Source organism: Eumetopias jubatus, unplaced genomic scaffold, assembly GCF_037043125.1.
Source record: "Eumetopias jubatus isolate StellerSeaLion01/CBP00866 unplaced genomic scaffold, mEumJub1_p1.0 scaffold_6, whole genome shotgun sequence".
Classification (NCBI taxonomy): Eukaryota; Metazoa; Chordata; class Mammalia; order Carnivora; family Otariidae; genus Eumetopias; species Eumetopias jubatus.
The window spans coordinates 121945492-121965693 of NW_028274812.1; the positions used below are offsets into that span (position 1 = coordinate 121945492).

General features: G+C 34.2%; 1 protein-coding gene across 4 annotated transcripts in view; it reads right to left on the reverse strand.

Moving 5' to 3' along the window:
• EXOC2 (exocyst complex component 2) overlaps positions 1-20202 on the reverse strand; it is a 287628-nt gene that overhangs the window by 175616 nt on the left and 91810 nt on the right. For all 4 annotated transcript variants that reach the window (XM_028091090.2, XM_088024102.1, XM_028091088.1 and 1 more), the window contains 5 exons: positions 15121-15201; positions 7154-7299; positions 6938-7019; positions 6060-6162; positions 686-804 (listed from right to left, as the gene is read on the reverse strand). In XM_028091090.2, the coding sequence (XP_027946891.1) occupies positions 686-804; positions 6060-6162; positions 6938-7019; positions 7154-7299; positions 15121-15201 (531 nt within the window). The remainder of the gene's footprint in view (positions 1-685; positions 805-6059; positions 6163-6937; positions 7020-7153; positions 7300-15120; positions 15202-20202) is intronic.

A 20202-nucleotide genomic window follows, 5' to 3' on the forward strand; every position in this document is an offset into this window, starting at 1 on the left:
GGTGAATGCAGCTGTGACTTCTTCCTTTAAACTTACTTTACAGCCTTTGCAAAGGTTGTTCCTTTTTTCAGACTAAAGTCGGCCCAGCAGGCTTTCTCATTCTTCTAGCTCTTAGAGAACATGGAGCCTTCTCTGAGACACCTTCCCAAATGGACCATCTAAAGCATTCTCCTCAGTTCTCCTCCCTCAAAATATTGTGATTTTTCTATATATCACTTGTCAACAACTTTGTATGTAGTCAGGTAAGTGTTTAACACCATAAGGGCAGGGACCATGTCTGTTTTATTCACCACTGTCCATCTGTACTTGGCACAATACCTGGCACATGGTGGGGCTCAACATATATTTGAGGAATAGTGAGTGGACTACTACCATTTATTAAAGACTAATATTTCTACAACATCATGTTACTTCCCATAAAAATTTAACTATTCCTTAAATCAAACCTTCGTCAATACTGGCTGTCAACCATAAAAATACAGATATCAAGAGAGTTTTCTCCCTTACCTGTTATTCACTCACAGGTATAATGCTGACCAGCAGCAAAAACAAAAACAAAATAAATAAAAAACAAGTACAGAAACAAGAAAATTAACTAATCATTCCCTTAATTATTAAGCATTTCCAAAGTGTATTAAATCGACAATAAAAAATGGCATAATGACTAGAAGAGAAGCAGCCTTGCCTTTCAAATCTTGTACATATCCCTCTTTGCAGCCGTGCATGAGCTGAAGGATCCACCTGTGTTGGGCGCCAATACACTGCCAAGCAGGATCGCCCAGAGCGTGAAGGTCAGACAGGTACCTGAAAAAGCAAGGCCAAGACTGATGAAGTAGGCTTCTGTAGAGCCATGAATAAGGACAAAAGGAAAGCCAGCATACTTTTAAGTCATTACCTTTTTTTTAAGAAAACCTAAAATTTTATCAATTAGTAAAGCACTTGTCAACATCAGTCTTCAATACTTAATTCTAAATGAAATATATTCAAATTTCTTTTTATGCGATTAAAAATAAAACTATATTTTTAAAAAATAAGGATTTTTTAAAAAGATAACCAAGAAGACAAAGACAACTTGTAACGATCCTAAATACTTGGTGTGAATTTATCTTTATATCTACATTTAGTTCACAGAGTATTTCCATACTTAGTTCTCAGTCATTACAGAAAACACAAGTGGAAGCCAGCAGAGGACACCTAGTGAATATTTTTTTGATTTCAATTGTTTTTTAATTCCTTTCTGGTCTGAAAAATGGCCACTAGATGGCAGTGTGACATTATTTTTCTATGCAACCTAATCAGGCTATTTTATTTCATAAAGAGATTTGGTGACAAATAAGCACTTACCTCTAACATCTGAACTCTATTTTCATGACTAAGAAAACATTTCTCTAGAAAATACAGTACATATGGGCATTTTTCTTAGTTTTTTAAATAGCTGTTGAAATATTCAAAGTCTTCTTTGTACATAAAATATTCAAACCCGATTGAAAATTGAAATATATTTCAGTTGAAAAATTTTTGACAAATATTATTCAAGATTTGGCCCTCAGCCATCACAAAATATATAAACATACAGTAGTCCCCCCTCATCCACAGGGAATATGATCCAAGATCTTCAGTGGATGTCTGAAACCACAGATAGTACTGAACCCTACATATACTGTTTTTTCCTATACATACATACCTATGATAAAGTTTAATTTATAATTTGGCACATAAGAGATTAACAACAATACCTAATAAAAAAACAGAACAATTATAATATATGGTAGTAAAAGTTATGTGATGTGAATGTGGTCTTCCCTCTCAAAATATCTTACTGTACTGTACTCACCCTTCTTCTTGTGAGGATGTGAGATGATAAAATACCTAGTGACAAGAAGTGAGGGGAATGATGGAGGCACTGATATGTAGCACTAAGCTACTACTGACCTTCTGACTGTACTTCAGAAGGGGGATCATCTGCTTCAGTTCACCAAAGGTAACTGAAACCACGCAAATGAACCCACAGAGGAGGGACTACTACAGTAAGTTAAATCCAATTAAATCAACTCCAAAAGTTGAATTTATTGTCTTGACATTATTTTTAAACCATAAGCTGTTGTCTTGGGGTTAAAGATTTTTGTTCAATGATAAATTTTAATTAATGGCCACAAGCTGTGACCTCTAGCCAAATTCTAATCACTGAGGGATACACCAGATGCTTCTCTCCCACGTTCCTCCAGTACTAGGTATTTCCTTACTCAAAGACATCTCAATTAGCAGCTAATTAGAGGAGAAACATTTTGTAATGAGCTAGCAATAAATAAACTGTTGAGACATCTGACATCACATTTAGGAACTATCCACCTTGACCTTTACAAGCTAATGCAGACAGCCTAGGCTCTAAGCAGAGCTGGGCATCTGATCATCCTGCAAAAGGGCCCCTTAAACAGTGGGGGGTTCACACTGTACAAACAAAGATGCCTCAAAGTCAGCCCAAGAGCTGGCCTTTTTACCCCCCGCCCCGACTGTCTATTTACAGGCTGCAAATAGGCTGTATCTGTGTTGAGAAAGGGACAAATCAATTAACAGCACCCCAAGAATAAAACTACAGTCTAACAAAATACATTTAACCTGGCATAAATACTGCAACCCACTATGATTCTTCCTCTCACAGAAGGCTTTTTTCATCTGGAATATAAATATGACAAATAGTAGACTGTGTCATTTGTTTGCAAAAACGTGATTTTATTCTTTCTTGTTGGGGATAATTTGCCTTAGCATTCTCCTCAGATAGGTTTATTTTGCCTCCAAATACTTCTACAATACTTTCTCCTAACACTTTCACTCATATAACATCCTCAGATTTAGTGTTAGTAGTAAAGTACAGGAATACTCTTAGGAAAGCTGCTTCCTTTTAATTTTTAAACTACTGAAAATAGGAATACAAATGGTCCATTACAAGAACTCAATACAGCAAGAGAAATCAATAAACTCTTTTAATGACTTTTAAAATCATACATTTCTTTAGTATGGTGACTAGGTCCCTGTAAAATTTAATAATAATCCCTTATATCATATTAATAGGTATTACATTAAAAGAGTTTTATGAGGAATGATAGATGTGTTCTCTTGGAAATTCTACAGTGTTGCAATTCAAAAGTACAACCTGTGGGGAGGCTTTGGTTAAATGAGTTAATCCAATAAATTTCTTCTTTTCTTTTAGTATGTAGTTTAACAAAGTATAATTGACCCTTGAACAACATGGGTTTGAACTGTGCAGGTCCACTTATATGTAGATTTTTTAGAGTACTGTACCATAAATGTATTTTCTCTTCTTTATGATTCTCTTAATAACATTTTCTTTTCTCTGGCTTATTTTATTGTAAGAATAGAGTATATAACACATACAACATACAAAATGTGTTAATGGGCTATTTACATTATCGGTAAGTCTTCCAGTCAGCATTAGGCTATTAGTTAAGTTTCAGGGGAATCAAGTTATATGTGGATTTGTGACTGGGCAGATGGTTGGTGCCCCAACCCCCACACTGTTCAACAGTCAACTGTAGTTTCATTTCAAAGATTTTTGTTTAAAATATGGTACATGTTACTATTTCTTCTAAAACTGTGTATCAAAGAAATCTGACAGCTTTTTTAGAGGGGAAATGTAAGAAATGCTATTTATGGCTATGATGAGCACATGCTCAATACTTTAAAATTTAAGCATTATACTTTTTAGCCATATTCTATGATTTTTAACAATTACTAGGGATAGGATCACACTCATATGGAAAGAAGCATATAACATAACTTCACCTCTCACTAAAGCTACAATAAGGAGAATGAAAATAATCAAAAGTTTTTAATTAGACAAGACAATAAACCAAAGTGAAACAATACAGTAGTAATTTGATTTTCAATCACACCATGCATAACTTCAGTTATGGAAGAGAACCAATAAAGATATACTTTGCTTATGGTAAGGCGGTATCCATCCCTACTTGATGCTCATAGTACCTATTGTCATAGATTCCAAAGTCCAACAGATATCTGACCTGGTTGTGATGTTGTTTTTCTTATTAATAACCAAAAAGTAATTTAAAAAGGATAATAAAATTAATCGCTCAGTGTCTTCTCAAGCATCAAAAATAAAATAATGATTACAAAATAAGTAAACTACTTGTATTCTTGTTGACATTCTTGTTCTTTTCCCTTTAAAATGACAGGAAAAAAGCACCTAAATCGGTCATTCAAAAAATCTTTTTAACATCTTAACTAGTCATAAGAACTACACAGTAGTTATCTACATAAATGGTAATTCACTAAATAAAGAAATCATACATTCAATAAGCATCAGCATATTACTACTGGTAAGTTTAATAGCATAAATATAAACAGGTAAATAAATACAAAGCACAGTTAAGTAGCACAGTGGAACACAGACAATAAGACGCTAACCAGCTGTGTATCCCTGGACAAGAGATTAACCTCCCTGGAACTCTCGTTTCTTTGTATGTTTGGAAAAAAAAAAAGGAAGAAAAGAAAAAGCAGATGGATAACTAACATGTAGGTTATTTCTAGCTTTAAATTTCCACGATTCTAAGCCAGAAAAATCCCCCAAATACATTCTTTCCTACGGAGAGAGCTTACAGGAAAGCAAAGATAGGCTCTGAGAGCAGACAAACATGAGTCCTACTTCTAGCTATGTGCACTGAGCAAGAGTGAAGTCTGAGGTTCAATTTCCTCACCTATGTAATGGGTATTGGACATACGCCCCTGCAAGGCAGCTGGGAGGTTTAGAAGTGGTATACACAGTGCGTCGGAGACAATGCCCGAGGGTAGTACAGACTCCCGGTAGTGGCAGCAATCACTGTTAGTGCTCTCTACTCCCGTTCTAAAGCCTCTTGTCCCTTTCCTCTTCGGTAACACAAATGTGCCGACAATGACAATGGCTCATGCTGCTACTACTCTCCTAAGTCACAAGAACACAGGTCTGAGTGTGGACCATTGTCCCCTCCCCCACGGCAAGCACTGCAGCTTTCAGGCTAGACCCTCTTTTCATACCTGGAAATTATTTTCAATGGTCATAGGGTGACGACAGCTAAATGCATAAATATACACAGTCTATTATTTTGTAAGTACTGAATATTCAATAAACTTCACTAATTAGAGAGGGCATTAAGTTTGGAAAATAACAGCTTATTCTGAGAATAAAAGCCACATTCAAAATATGCCAGCAGAAAATGTTAATATTTTTATTTTTATAAATCACAGATATAAAAAGCTTGTAACTTATATGCTTTGTCTCCAAATCCTGGTATAAACATCATATATATGTAATTTATTGACTACTTATATGCCAGGTGCTATATTAAATCCTTAAATGTATTCTTGATTATGTTTGCAACTACTCCGAGATGCAGATTATGTTATCATATCATTTCACAGATGAAGAAACTGAAAAGAGAATGCAAGTCACCCAAAGGGAATAGCTAGTTTCCTAGTTTCCATTATGCTATACTGCTTCCTTCTAAGGCCTTCTCATCATATCCTGTGGTATCCGTCACTTTTTACATTATTGCAACTTTTTAAGTTTATTTCTATTTTTTCTTTTCAATACCAAAGCCTTTCAAAATTTTCTCCACCATTGAGCCATGGCCCACTTTTGTGGCCTGAAGAATTTTTCACCCAGAATGACAGTGTTGTATTCTAAACCATACAGGAAGCCCCTGCCTTGTGGCCTGTGGGTGCCCACAGAGTGCAACACACACACACTGTCCTGCTAGGTTAGGTAAGCCATCATTGAGCAGGAGGAAGAAATGACCAAGCAATGAGGTTACTTTCCCTTTCCCCAAATAAGCAGACTTTTCTTGCCCTGAGTACTCCCAAATTTATTAGTATACAAAAGAACTTCGGTGTCCTATAGTAGATACCTGTAAATTTCTGCTATTTGTCTTCCCTCTCACCATTTCATCAATCTCCTAATTTCCCCCAAATTAGTTTTAAGGGTTAGATGATGTATCTGGTACTATACAGATACATGTGATTTGTCAAAATTCTTGCAGAAGGTTTACCTTATATAACGTTTTTGGTCATGTAAAGTCGATGGTGTCTCAAGCAATTTAGCCAGAAGTAATTCTCTTAAAGCTTCAATCCGTGTTTCTACTTCAGCATAATCTATTTAAAAAGGAAAGAATATAGAAGATTTACAGAATGGAAACTTAAAATCAAATTATGGAAAGCAGAACGGTGACTGCCTTGGGGGACAGGGGTTGACTAAGAAGAGGCACAAGGGAACTTTCTGGAGTGACGAAAACATTCTGTCCAGGGTGTGGGTTACATGGGTGTGCACATTTGTCAAACTCACTGACCTATAATATGTAAGGACTGTGCATTTCACTGCATGTAAATTTACTACAACAAAAAAATTAAGTTTACTGAGTCCTTATGGATTTCATTTAGGAATTTATTAAAGCCCTGTGCTATTTCTCCTAGTTGATAAGGCATTACCACAGGACATTTTAGGCTTTTCTTATTTTCTATAACTCCTGCATTCGAGATAATGTCAAAAATTGTTTAGTTTACTTTAAAATAAGGTTAGAATTCACTAAAAATGGCTTTTCTGAAGAGAGAAGATTAAAATGTAGGTTTCCATCTCTATAAAATATCCATAATTGATTCTTTCCAGTAAAAAAGATTTTTTAATGGCATCATGGTTAACAAATGGCAAAGAATGTCCAAGACTAACCTATCCTAAACCTATCTAGCCATGGTTTTTCATTTTCGCTACATCTTGGTAAGAAAAGCCATGTTATTTTTGAAGTAATTGTTTTACATTTTTAACAGAGCACCATATAAACAAAAACTAAAATGCACATAAGTTTCTTTGCAGAATACATTCTACATTCTTCCTGTAAAAAGAAATAGGAGCTCTAAAAGTAATAAATCTTACATTTTTTGAAAACTTGCACCTCCGTTTTCCCAAAGAGTGACTTGGCCTTTTCATAGTCATTAATAACCACATCATAATCACCCTTTAAAATAAAGGAACATTTTGGAGACTGTCAGTAAAGTATCATGAACACATTTGGTTAAGAAAAAAAAAAATCTCAGTAACTCTTTACAATTTATGACATCATAACCATGGGTACATAAATATGTACTCTACCTTTTGAATATTCCTTTCAATACTTAGAGGAAGGTTGAAGAGAAACTTAAATCGCTGAAGCACATTGAGTGCATTTCTCGTGGAATCTGCCTTGTCCTTTCGACCTAATACTTCTTGAAATAATGTGTCCGCAGTAGTACTTGCTCCTATTTTAAAAAGACCAAAAGAAGCTTAAATAAAACAAAATGATAGGCTGCTATTATAGCTTTACATTAAAACTCAACAGACTTTTTTAAAAGTTAGCTATTTTGGAGATCTTTTATGGTTTGCTAAAATACATTTCCACCTTGCGCACTAAGTCTTTTTATATGTTAAAAATAGTATCCAATTAAAAATAACCATATCTACCAGGCCCAAATAAAATCACTAATTGAACTTACATTTATTTTAGCTACTCTTCTAAATTTTATAGCAATTATGGGTCCTTAGATTATTTCATTAGTTCAGATAATAGGTTAAAACACACATATACACACAGGCACACACAACTACACGAGTTAAATTCTCTGGATTTAATATCTGTACTATACGGTAATAAAACAAGAAAAATATTTATTTTTCAGAAAAGTTGTTCAAAAGAAATATTTCAGAACTAATTCTATTTCTTGGTAAAGTTATCTGTTTATGCAGCAGGCACAAATAATTACATAAGCAACTTAAATGACAAATTTTAACATATCATTAATGAATACTTCTTAAATCAGCTAATTCAATTTATACACAAACAGGATATTTTATATATATATATATTTTTTTTTTTTTAACCTAAAAGACTTCAAACTATACAAATCACTATAATGAAAGAACTGCTTTATCGAAAGCAAAATTTACTGTGTACAAAGACAGTTTAACTTTTTCAACTTGTGAAATACTTTTAATTAGCCACAAGAAAAGGGGAGAAAAAGGATAACTGTTTTTGGCTGTTTGATTGATGCTCATAAAAAGTTTCTACATTATCTGGTCTACTGACTATACTTTAAGCAAAGATGAAAAAGTTACCTCAGTCTCACTGGGTGGCTTGCATGCCATATTCTCTAGTCTCACTGTGGGTGGCCTGATCGCGTTAAAAGTTGTCTTTGTAACATAATTGTTTTATCTAAATAATGTTTAAATTCTGTTGAAATTTTAAAGGCCTAATAGAAAAACTTTGTCAAGATAGCTGTTTTCACCACATGCTTTCAAATGCAGAATACTAAATTTCTGTAAGATGAGAAAAAAATATATTCCCTTCTTCCCACCAAACTACATAATGGTGGCTAAATGAAGTATTTGAAATCTGATTAGGGTTAAAACATTTTTCTTGGAAGAAAAGTATTTGTTTATCATTCAAAAATATAAACTTCATGATTTGAGGCTTCATAAGTGAAAAGATACATAAATACCACTAAATATTTCTAAAAGGTTGATTACTTATATGTGGCCTGTAGATGTTAAATTCACAAGTACTTTTTTTTTGCACAATGAAAGAATTTGGGTCAAAAGTATAAGTGTTCAAAATTAGACTTTGCTCACTGTATTTTAAAGGTAAGAAAGAAATACCAACTAATAATTTTAACTCCTCTAGAAAGTATGAAAGCAAGTACGAGTAGAAAATTCACTTATCATTAAATAAAATAAACATTTCATAGAGAAAAATTTATAGGAAGAAATTATAAACTATAAAATATAACTTATTTATACAGAAATGTACACATGGAGAATTTTAAAATATGCACATAGAGAAATAAGCTATGAAATCATAATTTTAATTTATAAGTAATTTCTATCCATAAATTGTTATTGTGTTATGAATTTTGCCACATTCACAATAAAATTTTGGGAGTTTATAACTCTTTGATAACTGGATGATTATATCAGTAATAAAACAAATGAAAGCAGTGAAACTAAGTGGATAAAAGTCACCAACAGCTCACAAAATGCATTTTATGTCTTTATTCTCTAGGGCTAACTAATAAGAAAAACAAAACCACTAAACTCAGTGGTGGTGTTCACACACCAAGTGACACTGCAGATAAACCACCAGTCAGACATCTGCCATGTCTCCCAGGAACAATTTCCCCCATGTACCCATCCAACCACATTTTCACTCCACCTTCTCACACTGAGAACACCCAGTTTTAAGGCAGCTGGCAGGGGTTGGAACAAACAGTGTGTACTCACAGAACAAATCGAATGGAGCTACGTGAGAGTGAAAAACATGACTTAGGTCTTACAGGTTGCAGAACCAATCTTAGCCTTGAGCAACTCTAGGCCTGAAAGTTGGTTGTTTCTCCTCCAAGGGATGTCACAACACCAGCTCACTGGACTGTGACAATCACAGTCTCAGTTACAGATGCACCGCAAGCACCAAGAACAAGGCCAGTATAATACAGGCACTGGGCTGCCACTATCATAGTCAGGTCAACAAGAGCTGTAAAAATTTTCCTCAATGTAAGACAGGAGAAAGAATGAAGATGCCGTGGAGAAAGAAAAAACCTTTTAGCCTCTATGGATCCCTTATAACCTAAAAAGAGTTTTGGGGAGCTTTGGTGGGTAGCATAAAGACATACTACACATACACAATATGGAGTGCTTACTCTATGCTAGGTGCTATCCTAAAAACTTAGTAAGTCTTCTAAATTCTTCTTAATTATTCTAAAAATATGTATCAATTCTTAATTCACTTAAACTTGTTTATGTCCCTAAAACAGGAACTATTCTTATCCCCATTTTATAGTGCAAGTAACTGAAACAGAGAGGTTATTCAATCTGCTCAATGTGACACAGTCAGGATATAGTAAGAGGTAGAAAGGTATTTATGGGTATAACCCTCAGGAATCTCAAACCCAACAAGTTATAAGTCGAACTGAATATTTACCTCTTTACTCTTCTCCTCATGCCCCAAACCTGTTCCTTCTTGCTCTCGTTGAGGCCAGAAATCTGAAAGTCATCACTGACTACTACTTTTCTTCCTCCTTCCCACCGCAAACCGGTAGCCTTTCTCATCTCCTTAACATCTCTCATCTTGCCATTTGCTCTACCTTCAGCACGTTTTGGTTAAAAGTCCTCTGCACTTCATTCTTACATGACAACTGTGCACTTCTATCTGATGCCTCTTCTTGTCTCTAGCTCTCTCCTAATCAATTCTCTATGCGGATGGCAGAATATTCTTTAAAAAGTTCATAATGTCACTTCTTTATTTAAAATCTTTCAATGGCTTACCAACAATCTTCAGGATAAAGACAAATTCTACTACACTACATAGAAAGCTTATCCTGAGCAGACCCCCATCTACCTTGCAGGCCACATCTGACATCTGCACATTACCATACTGGATCCTGGTTCCTGGACTGCAGGAGGTCTCCTCCCTGAAGACAGGGACTTCCTCCTTATGTGGCTTGCCCTGTCTGGGACACCTGTATCCATTTGGCTGCCCACATGCCAACCTCTGCTTGCCTGGATACTTACTACTCATCTTTGAAGGCTCACATGACCCTCTCCTGAGATTTTCTCACTCCACTTTTCAATGAGGTACATCTTGTGCAGACTCCAGATGTACCTCAGGATTACCACCAGCAGACAATTATCATACCATAATTTAACCACCTGCTTATCCGTGTTCTCCATTAGACTATAAACTCTTAGTACTAACTCGTAAGTACTATCTTCATATCCCTGGGATAGAACTAACATGTGCTCAATAAACGCTTACAGAGTAAGGACTAAAAATAAGCCTCTGAATCAGTATCCAGTATTCTTTCTACTTATTGCTTCTCGGCCTTTTGGCTAAGATCAAGTACAGTATTCTTTCTACTTAGAGAGGTGGTGCAGTGCAGTACAAGCCCCTTTTGGCACAGTGTGCAGAACCGCATAAATGGCTATGCAAGATGAAACCACGCAAAAAATCTTATTAATGGGAAAATTATGATTGTTCTGTGACTTTTAAAAATTTTTGTTGCAACATTAAAAACGTGCTTACTGTTGGTCATAAATGAATAAGAAAATGAAAAAAAAGTAAAACCAATATTTAGTTAGTACTCTATGATGATTTAAAACATTAGAAACATTGACGATACTAGTGTTCTATTTCTTTGTAAAAAAATTATCAAGCCTGCTTGCTTTTATTCATCATAAAATTTATAATACGTATCAAGCATCTTTTCTATAGTTTGATAAATTACCTTACTCCTTTCTAAATTTATCCTTTGTACTCTGAATATCAGTGATTGTCTCTGAGCACTCCTTTAAGCATCACTTCCCCTAGGATGTTTTCATCCTTTTCATCATACTTTCCTCATTTCCACTGATAGATTCACCTTTATCCAGTTCCTCTGGCTGCACAGCTCGAGTCTCTTGAACAGTGGCAGTGCCTACATCCCCACTGTCAGCTGCTTCCTCTGTAACTCCTCCAGTCATGGTAGATTTGAATTTCACTTACACTGTTACCACTTTTTTTTAATGCACTTTCATCTCTGTGGCTCAATCCCCTCTTTGATTATCCATTTCTATAAAAAGCCATATGAGTTTATGTCTGGGGGACAAGGAGTCCACACAACTATATGTTTTGTTGTTTGTGCATGAATATATGTATGGTGACCAGTCACAGACAGATTCTGAAGAAAAGAGGTAGCTGCTCACTGATCATCTCTCACATCTCTTATTTATGGAGTGATCTGTGGACTGAACAACTAGCAACCACTTCTGTACTTTATGCAATTATGACAAATATACACCATGTTGCTGGAGGACAGGTGTATTTAACCAAACTGTGGTGACTGAAATTCATGCCTATCAAAACCATGCACAGCAAGCTCTGTTGGTAAAGTACAGATTTGAAGCCAGATTTCTAGATATAAATCCCAGCTCTGCCACTTATTGCTTATATGACTTTAGATAACTCATTTAATCTTCCTGGGCTTCAGTTTTTCGTCAATAAAATGGAAATAACAGGGGTGCCTGGGTGGCTCAGTCGGTTAAGTGTTTGCCTATGATTTTAGCTCAGGTCTTGATCTCAGTCTCGTGAGTTCAGGACCCCCATTAGACTCTGCCCTGGGTAAGGAGTCTACTCAAAAAAAAAAAATAGGTATAACAGTACATGCCTCATAGAGAACTAAATACATAGAGAATGTTTAAAGCAATACCTGACCCTTAGTGAGCACTGTAAAAGTTTTAACTATTAACCACCACAGTGCTACTATAAATACTTATATAATATTGTCTATACCTGCACTAATATGTAGCTACTAGCCACATAGGGCTATTTGAATTTAAAGTTAAATTTATTAAAATTAAATAAAAATTAAAAAATTAATTCCTCAGCAATACAGCTACATTTTAAGTGCTCAATAACTATAAGTGCAAAAGTTCTATTGGAGAGCAGTACTCTATACTCTTGGAATAGGTAAGGACATAGAGTTGGATATGTGAATTTGATATAAATTAATAGTCATCCCTTCATCCCTGGCTTGAAATCAAGAAGGAATTATTAGGTTCAAAGGCAAATATAAAAAACACATGTCAAGGAAAATAAAAAAATTTCAATGAAAGGCATCAATATTGATATATTCTGAATAAAATGGACTAAGTTTCTTATAGTCAACATTACTCTTTAGAAACTTAAAGTGAAAGAGGTTGCCCTTTTGAATTTTGAAAACTTTCATTTAAAATAACTCAGGAAAAACACATACAAATTGGTATATAATTATACATAAGATTAAAACATTAATAATAACCTAAGCAAACTAAGCTATATTCATACTCATCTATTCTTTCCTTCCTTTCCAAAAGAAAAGAAATTAAATTTTCCATAGTACTTCTATAATTATTTTTGGGAGACAGCATGTGCATGAGCTGGCGGGGGAGGGGCAGAGGGAGAAGAGAGAGAATCTTAAGCAGGCTCCATGCTCAGCACAGAGCCTGACGTGGGGCTCAATCTCAAGATCCTGAGATCATGACCTGAGCTGAACCCAAGAGTCTGACACTTAAACAAATGAGACACCAGGTGCCCCTCTATAATTTTTTTTTTTTTTTCTGATTCTCCAACTTCCAAACTATGATATACCCACTGGGACAAAGGACATGTGTACAGGGCAGGGGCCATATGTCTTCCATCTTTGTATCTCACACTGAACCAAACATGGTACTTTTACACAACCAGTCTTAAATATTAATGTTTGTCATGTTGACCTGAATTGGCAAAACCTTATCCTAAGATAGCAAACATCAACATCAAGTTCATAAAAAATGTTTCCAGAAAAAAGAAAGTGTTATAAAAAGGAATATATTCAAAGAAAAATTTTTACACCAGAAAGCCCTGAAGGAGAGTCTCATAAAGAAATGACTAGTTAAGCCCAACTTTATCGAAGAAGAGTAAACTTCAATAAAGTTAATATGACACATTTCTAGATAAAGTTTGTGGTTATAAAGGAATAGAAGTAAAATAATTTCCCTTACAAATTTTATATCACAAGTCCCTAGGGAGGATTTCCTAAACTACTCTTTGAAAGAAAAAATTATGTTAACACACTATGCTAAACCTACCACATGAAACAGATCTTAATTTTTTCCAAACCTTAATAAGTATCTATTTTCTTTTACTGATACAATATAATTACAATATCAGCTTGTTCCTATAAATCACTTTTTTAAAGTTACTGAAATAATATCATTTTTTTACAGATATCATGGTTTGATGACAAATTCTTCAGTGAAAACAGCATCCCTGAGTAGAAATACCTTTCTAAGATCTTAAAATGTCTGACTATATTAATAAGAAATAGCTTTAGTAAATGTTTGAGTTGAATTCAGAATATTATTAATTTCAACTAAGCAGGTGACTTGGTTCTCAGACAAAAACAAGGCAAAATCTCAAAGCAAAATAACAACAACAACAACTACCAGAGGGAAATATTTAAAGTGCTGCTAAACTCATAAATTTAGGATGAAATCAAAGTACTCAAGTTCTACCAAGGAAAGCCTACATCAAATTAAAGCTTCTTTCCAGAAAATATTTTATCAGGGATCCTGGGGTTTTAAAAACAGACATTGATCAAAAAAATGTTCAGAAAGTTATCACAGGAATAAATTAAGCTAGAAGTCCAAAACTAATTCAATATCATAATCCTGCATTCACGGAATCACTAAAGATCTGATGTAAGGGTTCTTAAATGTTTTAGCTATGCTTAACCCTATTTCATGGGGAAATCATTTGCTATACTTATATTTAAAAAACAAAGGAGATTCCCCTGGGCACTATTGTTCTTTGTCAAATGTTTACTATATGAGTGAAAGAGGAGAATGTACTTTTAAGCTGCTAATATTATAATAGGAATTGATTCATCTGATGAGTTTCTTCCAGATCATTAGGATCAGTAGCTGGTAACTACAATGTCAGCGGGGGGGGGGGGGGGGGGGGGAGGCGGGGGAGATATAAGGAAAGTGGGTGGGACCCAAAACTTTGTATATATCAGGTTCTTTTGGCACACAACTTTTACAAAATGTCTCAGAGTTAGAAACACTCTTAAATATGAAGCTGCCTTAAATTCACTTTGGAAAAAGTGATGGTATAGATAAATCAATGACATGTAAGTGTTTGTCATTCTAGGAGCTGATATTATTTGCTGTAACACTGTTAGATATATGCAGATGTGTTTCAGGGTTCTGGTCAATGGCAATCCTGGCTATTGCTTCAGCACTTATCTCTCTTTGATAATGTCATTTATATACTGGTCTCTTTTATGGTAGCAAGTTTCACTTCTTGGAAGCATACTGGCTTATTTTCAAATTATGAATTCTTATAAATAAATTGCAAACAAAACAGAACGTTCATTTTCCATGTTTTTATTCCTTTATATGTATTAAATCATTACTGTTTAGAAATAAATATTAAAATGCAACTCACCGCCTGTTCTGTGAAGCCAGGTCCAAGAACTATATTAAAGCTTGTTATAAAGTCCATAAACAGTTTTGGGTAGTAGGATAAAACTTACTGTTCAGAACATTCTCCAGTTTTTGCGTCATGGATCCTTCTACTTTTTCCGTTCCATCCGCTTCTAGTTTTTGATGGATAGCTAGAAAAAACATCTAGTTAAAGTGTGGGCTATTTCAGTGGGTGGGAAGACATTATATCAAAATAACATTTTTAAACAACTTTAAAAAATGGTCATATTATTTTCACTGCTGGAAAGAAGCACAAACATGCAAAAACTCTGCAAAGTAACCAGCAGACACCAGTCTATGTTACTCATAATTTAATACTATTAAAATAGTACAATAATACATATACTCAATTATCTGATCATCAAGGTTGAGTGGTAAAAACAGTTAAATTAAAAAAGAAAAGTGAGACTTAAGTAACTAATATCTTTGATATTGGCCATAGGAAAGTCATTTTTATTTCTCAGTTTCACCATCTGCAAAATAGAAATACTAGTATTTGAAGTATACCAACCTCAAAATATTTCATTTCAGCCATGGATATAACATGGCAAAATACATATTATTCATGTTTTCTTCATTTCTATTATTATTTCCCTGGAATTTCTCAAGAACTATCCGGTAACATCTACCAATATATCAATTTGTGAATATACAAATTATATAGGAGTATTTTTGCTATTATTGATATGTCTGCATGGTTCTGATAAACATTATTAAAAAATCACTTAAAAATTTATATTTAAAAATTGTTTTACCTACTGTAGGGCAGGTTTTAAACAGAGCAAATCAGGCTTACCTAGGTGAAGCACTAAGAAAATTTTCAAAATGAAATGACCAAATATAATTTCAAATTCAAACTTCTGACATAATAAAACTAGCAAAACAAACATTAATTGAGCCATGATCATATATTAATCACAATAATAAATTTCTAATGCATTTTGCTCATCTGGAAAGAAGTCAATGTTCTATGTTCTAATATTATTTCTATTTCACAGAGGAGAAATCCATTGCTCAGGGAAATTAAATAAGTTGATCAATGTCACAAAGCCAAACCCCAAATTTGAACTCACGCTGTCTAATCCCAGAACAAAAAACTTCACCCCATATTGCCTGTATTGCATAGGCAAGCAACTTAACCTCACATCTATAGAATGAAAAAGTTGCAAATAAATGAGACCTCTCTCCAAAATAAATAATAACTGCTAAATACCCAGGATTTTATTCTTTCACATAACTTCCTTTAGCAAAATTTCAAATATAAGATGTGTAACTCCATGGGCTTCACAGCCTGTACAATGGAATTAACATCACTCTTGATAGTAGCTATTCTCTAACATTCAAAGAGAATGTCAAACTCTTCTTAAAAGGATTTTACAGGTTCTGCATCAACCCATCAGTCATGAATGGTAGATTTATTCTGGGGGGGTGGGGGAGGAGAGGGGGTTGTGGTCTACTTAGGCAAGAAAAAAGAAATGTTTTGCTTTAATCAATCACTATTTTATTTGTTTCCTTTGACTCATTGATTAGAAAATTCTGGGTAAAATCCAGTGCTCAAATGCACTATAAAAATATTCTCAATGCATAATAGCATCTACTTTTCTGCTTCTTTTAATTACTTTCTAATTTTGGTCCTGCCCTTTTTTAATACCTTTTTTTAGAGTAATTTCAAATTTTGTTTGAAATTCATAAACAGACTGCTTCTCTATCAGAGAAACACATTCAAAGAAAGAAAAAGAAAAACATTTGGGAAAAAAAAAATCAGCCAGTATATTCTTGTCTTGGTTGATTCACGAGTGAAAAGAAAGTTCTTTATTTAATGCTTCAAATTTGGATTATGTGGTGATAGTGACATAAAATCAAAACCTAAACTTAACCTGAACTTGTAAAATTAAATGGAAAATAACTTCCCTATCTTTAAAGAAATGAGATAAAAATGCCCAAATAGAAAAAAGCTAAACTGAAAACACTGCTCACACTATTCATTTAAATGCTGGTGTAATGTTCTGACAATCTTGTTGCAAAAGAACATGTGGCACACATTCTATTTTATTAAAGGGGCATTGCATAAGGTTCTTCAATGGCAATATGACATTGCATCTTATAGTAGCCCTGCTTCAAATGTTGCTTTCTAAGTCAAAACCATTAAAGGAAATCATGCAGTCACATTTCTGCTGCTGACAAAACCCATCACTGATCAGCAGGTCAAAACGAGGTAAGCCTGGCTCCCCTCAGCTCAGTTTACAGCCCTTTTCTGCTGACAAAGCAGCTTCCTGCCGCCCATCTCCACCACAGCAGAGCCACTGTCAAGCTGTCAGCCAAGCATGAGGACCAAGAGACACTGGGATCTGATAAAGGCAATCCTATTTTCCAGAAAATTAAACCAAATAACCCAATGTCTGGTTCACTTGACCTTTTATTTTCTCTAAAAACATTTTTTAAATAGTATAACTCAATAAGCAACTTGGTACATGATCACAGGTTTGTTATTGTTTCTAATCTATTAAAACTTAAATATGTGAAGCAGCTGAACACCATAAAACTGTATTTGGGAAACAAAAAAAGTATGTATATAAAAGTTATATTCAAAGAAAAATCAGAGTTATAGAAAGACAGCCTATTGATTGAAATTGTTTTAACTCTAATTAAATGTGGACATCAAATTTGCAGATTTCAATTAAAAAATTCAAAGTATTTGTCTACGCATTTATACAATGCCATTATTAAATGAGGCACTAAGAAATGACATGTGTGTATAGGCAGTGTCTATAAGGATTTATGTCAGGTACACTGTGATCCACAGACTCTAACCACTATATATTACTACTAACCTATGAGACAGGAATATTCAAACTAGGTCAGAGACTAGCAAACTGTTTCTAAAAAGAACCACATAGTAAGTATTTTAGTCTTTGTGGGCCACATAGGACCTCTATCACATATTCTACTTCCTTTTTTCTTTTTTTTTTCCACAAACAAACCTTGAAAAATACAGCCATCTTTAGCTCCTGGCCTGTACAAAGAGGGACCATAGCCTAATTTGGCCCACATGCCAACCTCTGAGGATAATACTTACTAAAATAGAAGACTAAGACGAGTTAGAACGAAGTGTCTTAAAAATTTAAATTTGTAGAGAGCTTTTCAAACATTTAGTTCCTACTTCTTATTCTATCAAATTTTTATGAAAGTGACAAAACTTTATAAATTACATTTAAATAGGTTAGGTAATCTATGAATCCTTTCTTTCCTCAGTTATACTGGAAAAAAATAATAAAATAATTACAACTATTACATAGATGGCTAAAAGGTATAAAGGATTCTCACTTAGAGAATTGGATCCTTGATAACCATTACTGCCTATAACCTTCATATATCAATAGACACTTACAACAGAATGTGCCAAAAAATCAATTATGGCTTACGCTGCCTTAAGTAGCAACAATAAAAGTAACATGAGAGGAAAGGTCAATTGTGTAACCTGTGTTATTTACTCTGCTTTGGTGTCTTTGCTCAGCTATTCTTTAGTATAACATAACTTTTGGTCCATAATTTTCTTAAAAGAAGCAAGTGATAATGCTGGACTTGCCAGTAAAAAACCAAGAGATTAGACAGGTGACAAGCTCAAGGAGCAGTCAGGGAAATGGTCACCAAAACAAAGGTGATGATCAGAAGGCACTGAGGAACTGAAGAAGGCCTTTAATGATATGAAAAGCTCCACAAACAATCACCATGGCCTGCGAGAACTCATGTGAACAGAGTTGGCAAGAAACTATGGCTCAAGACTTCAAGGAATGAAGAGAATGGCAGCATGACCGCCATGGAAAAGTAACACAAGTTGCTGGGAATATTTTTGCAGGATATAGTAAAGTAAAAACTACAATAAACACACTGAGGTTAACACTGGCAGATAAGTTATACCAGACATACCTGTCAAGTTCTAATTAAAATATTTATGGATATACACAGGGAAAAAGCAAACTGACAACAGCATAAAAACTTAAAGATACATAAAAGCCATACTGTCTACCTGACCAGGAGGGATGGAAAAACACCCCTGGATGCATATGAAACAGTCCACTCAATCAAAGAGAACACAGAGATATCAAAAAGAGCAGAGAAAGGTGTTTATTTATACTCTGTCATCTCTATTGAGCCTAGTTCTGACAAGAAACATCTAATTTTTTCGTAACTATCTTCAGGACTCTAACTCTGTGCTCCCCCATTTTTCTTACCTCTAACAACTCCTTTCCCTTTACAACCATTTAGAGACCACATCTCCCAACACCCAGAATAGCAGGAAACAGAAGGAAACTAGTTGAGGCATATGACTACTGGGCAACTTAGCAGTGTACTGAAAAACAGAAAAAGTGCTGGGTACCATACAGGACAGCAGAAATAAAGAAGTAATATTTTTATACAAGGTTATTCAGAAACCACAAATGATATCTGTCATTAACAAAGGAAGTGGTAAAAACTGAAGATATGAGTCTACAGATTCTAAAAGCTTATCAAGCACTGGGAAAAATGAATGAAGATAAGACCTACATTCTGATATATCCTGAAAAGGTGTGTGTTTTTTTTTAATTCAAGTCAAAACAATGTATCTTTTAAGCATTTAGGGAGAGAGAAAAACAATCAATTCCTTTATGAGTAATAAAGAATTACATTGGCTCAGGATATTTCTCTGTAACACTAAAAGACACCGGGATCAATTCAGAAAACAATTTTCTTATAGCCAAGAGGTTGTTCATGTATGTAAGCAAGAGACATTTCCAGACATGCAAGAATTAAAAAGCTCTAGCACAAAACATATATCCCACTGTTCAAAACAAAAAATTCAAATATAGAAAAGATGAAATACAAAATGACTTGCAATAAAAATTAAAGCAAATTAAATTTATATGAATATATGGTAAATTTTAATTAACTATGGTAAATATGCTATAAAATTAAATGCAAAAGACAAAAATAAATCTAAAAACATAATAATAAAATGAAAAAAAAAAGGTAAAATAAAAAGGTAGCTAACTTCAGGTAAATTAAGATCAGGGAAAAGGAAAGAGCATAAGAAATAAAGATGTCCTAAACTGTTGTCATACACAACAGGAGTCAAAAGACAACTTGTGATAGAA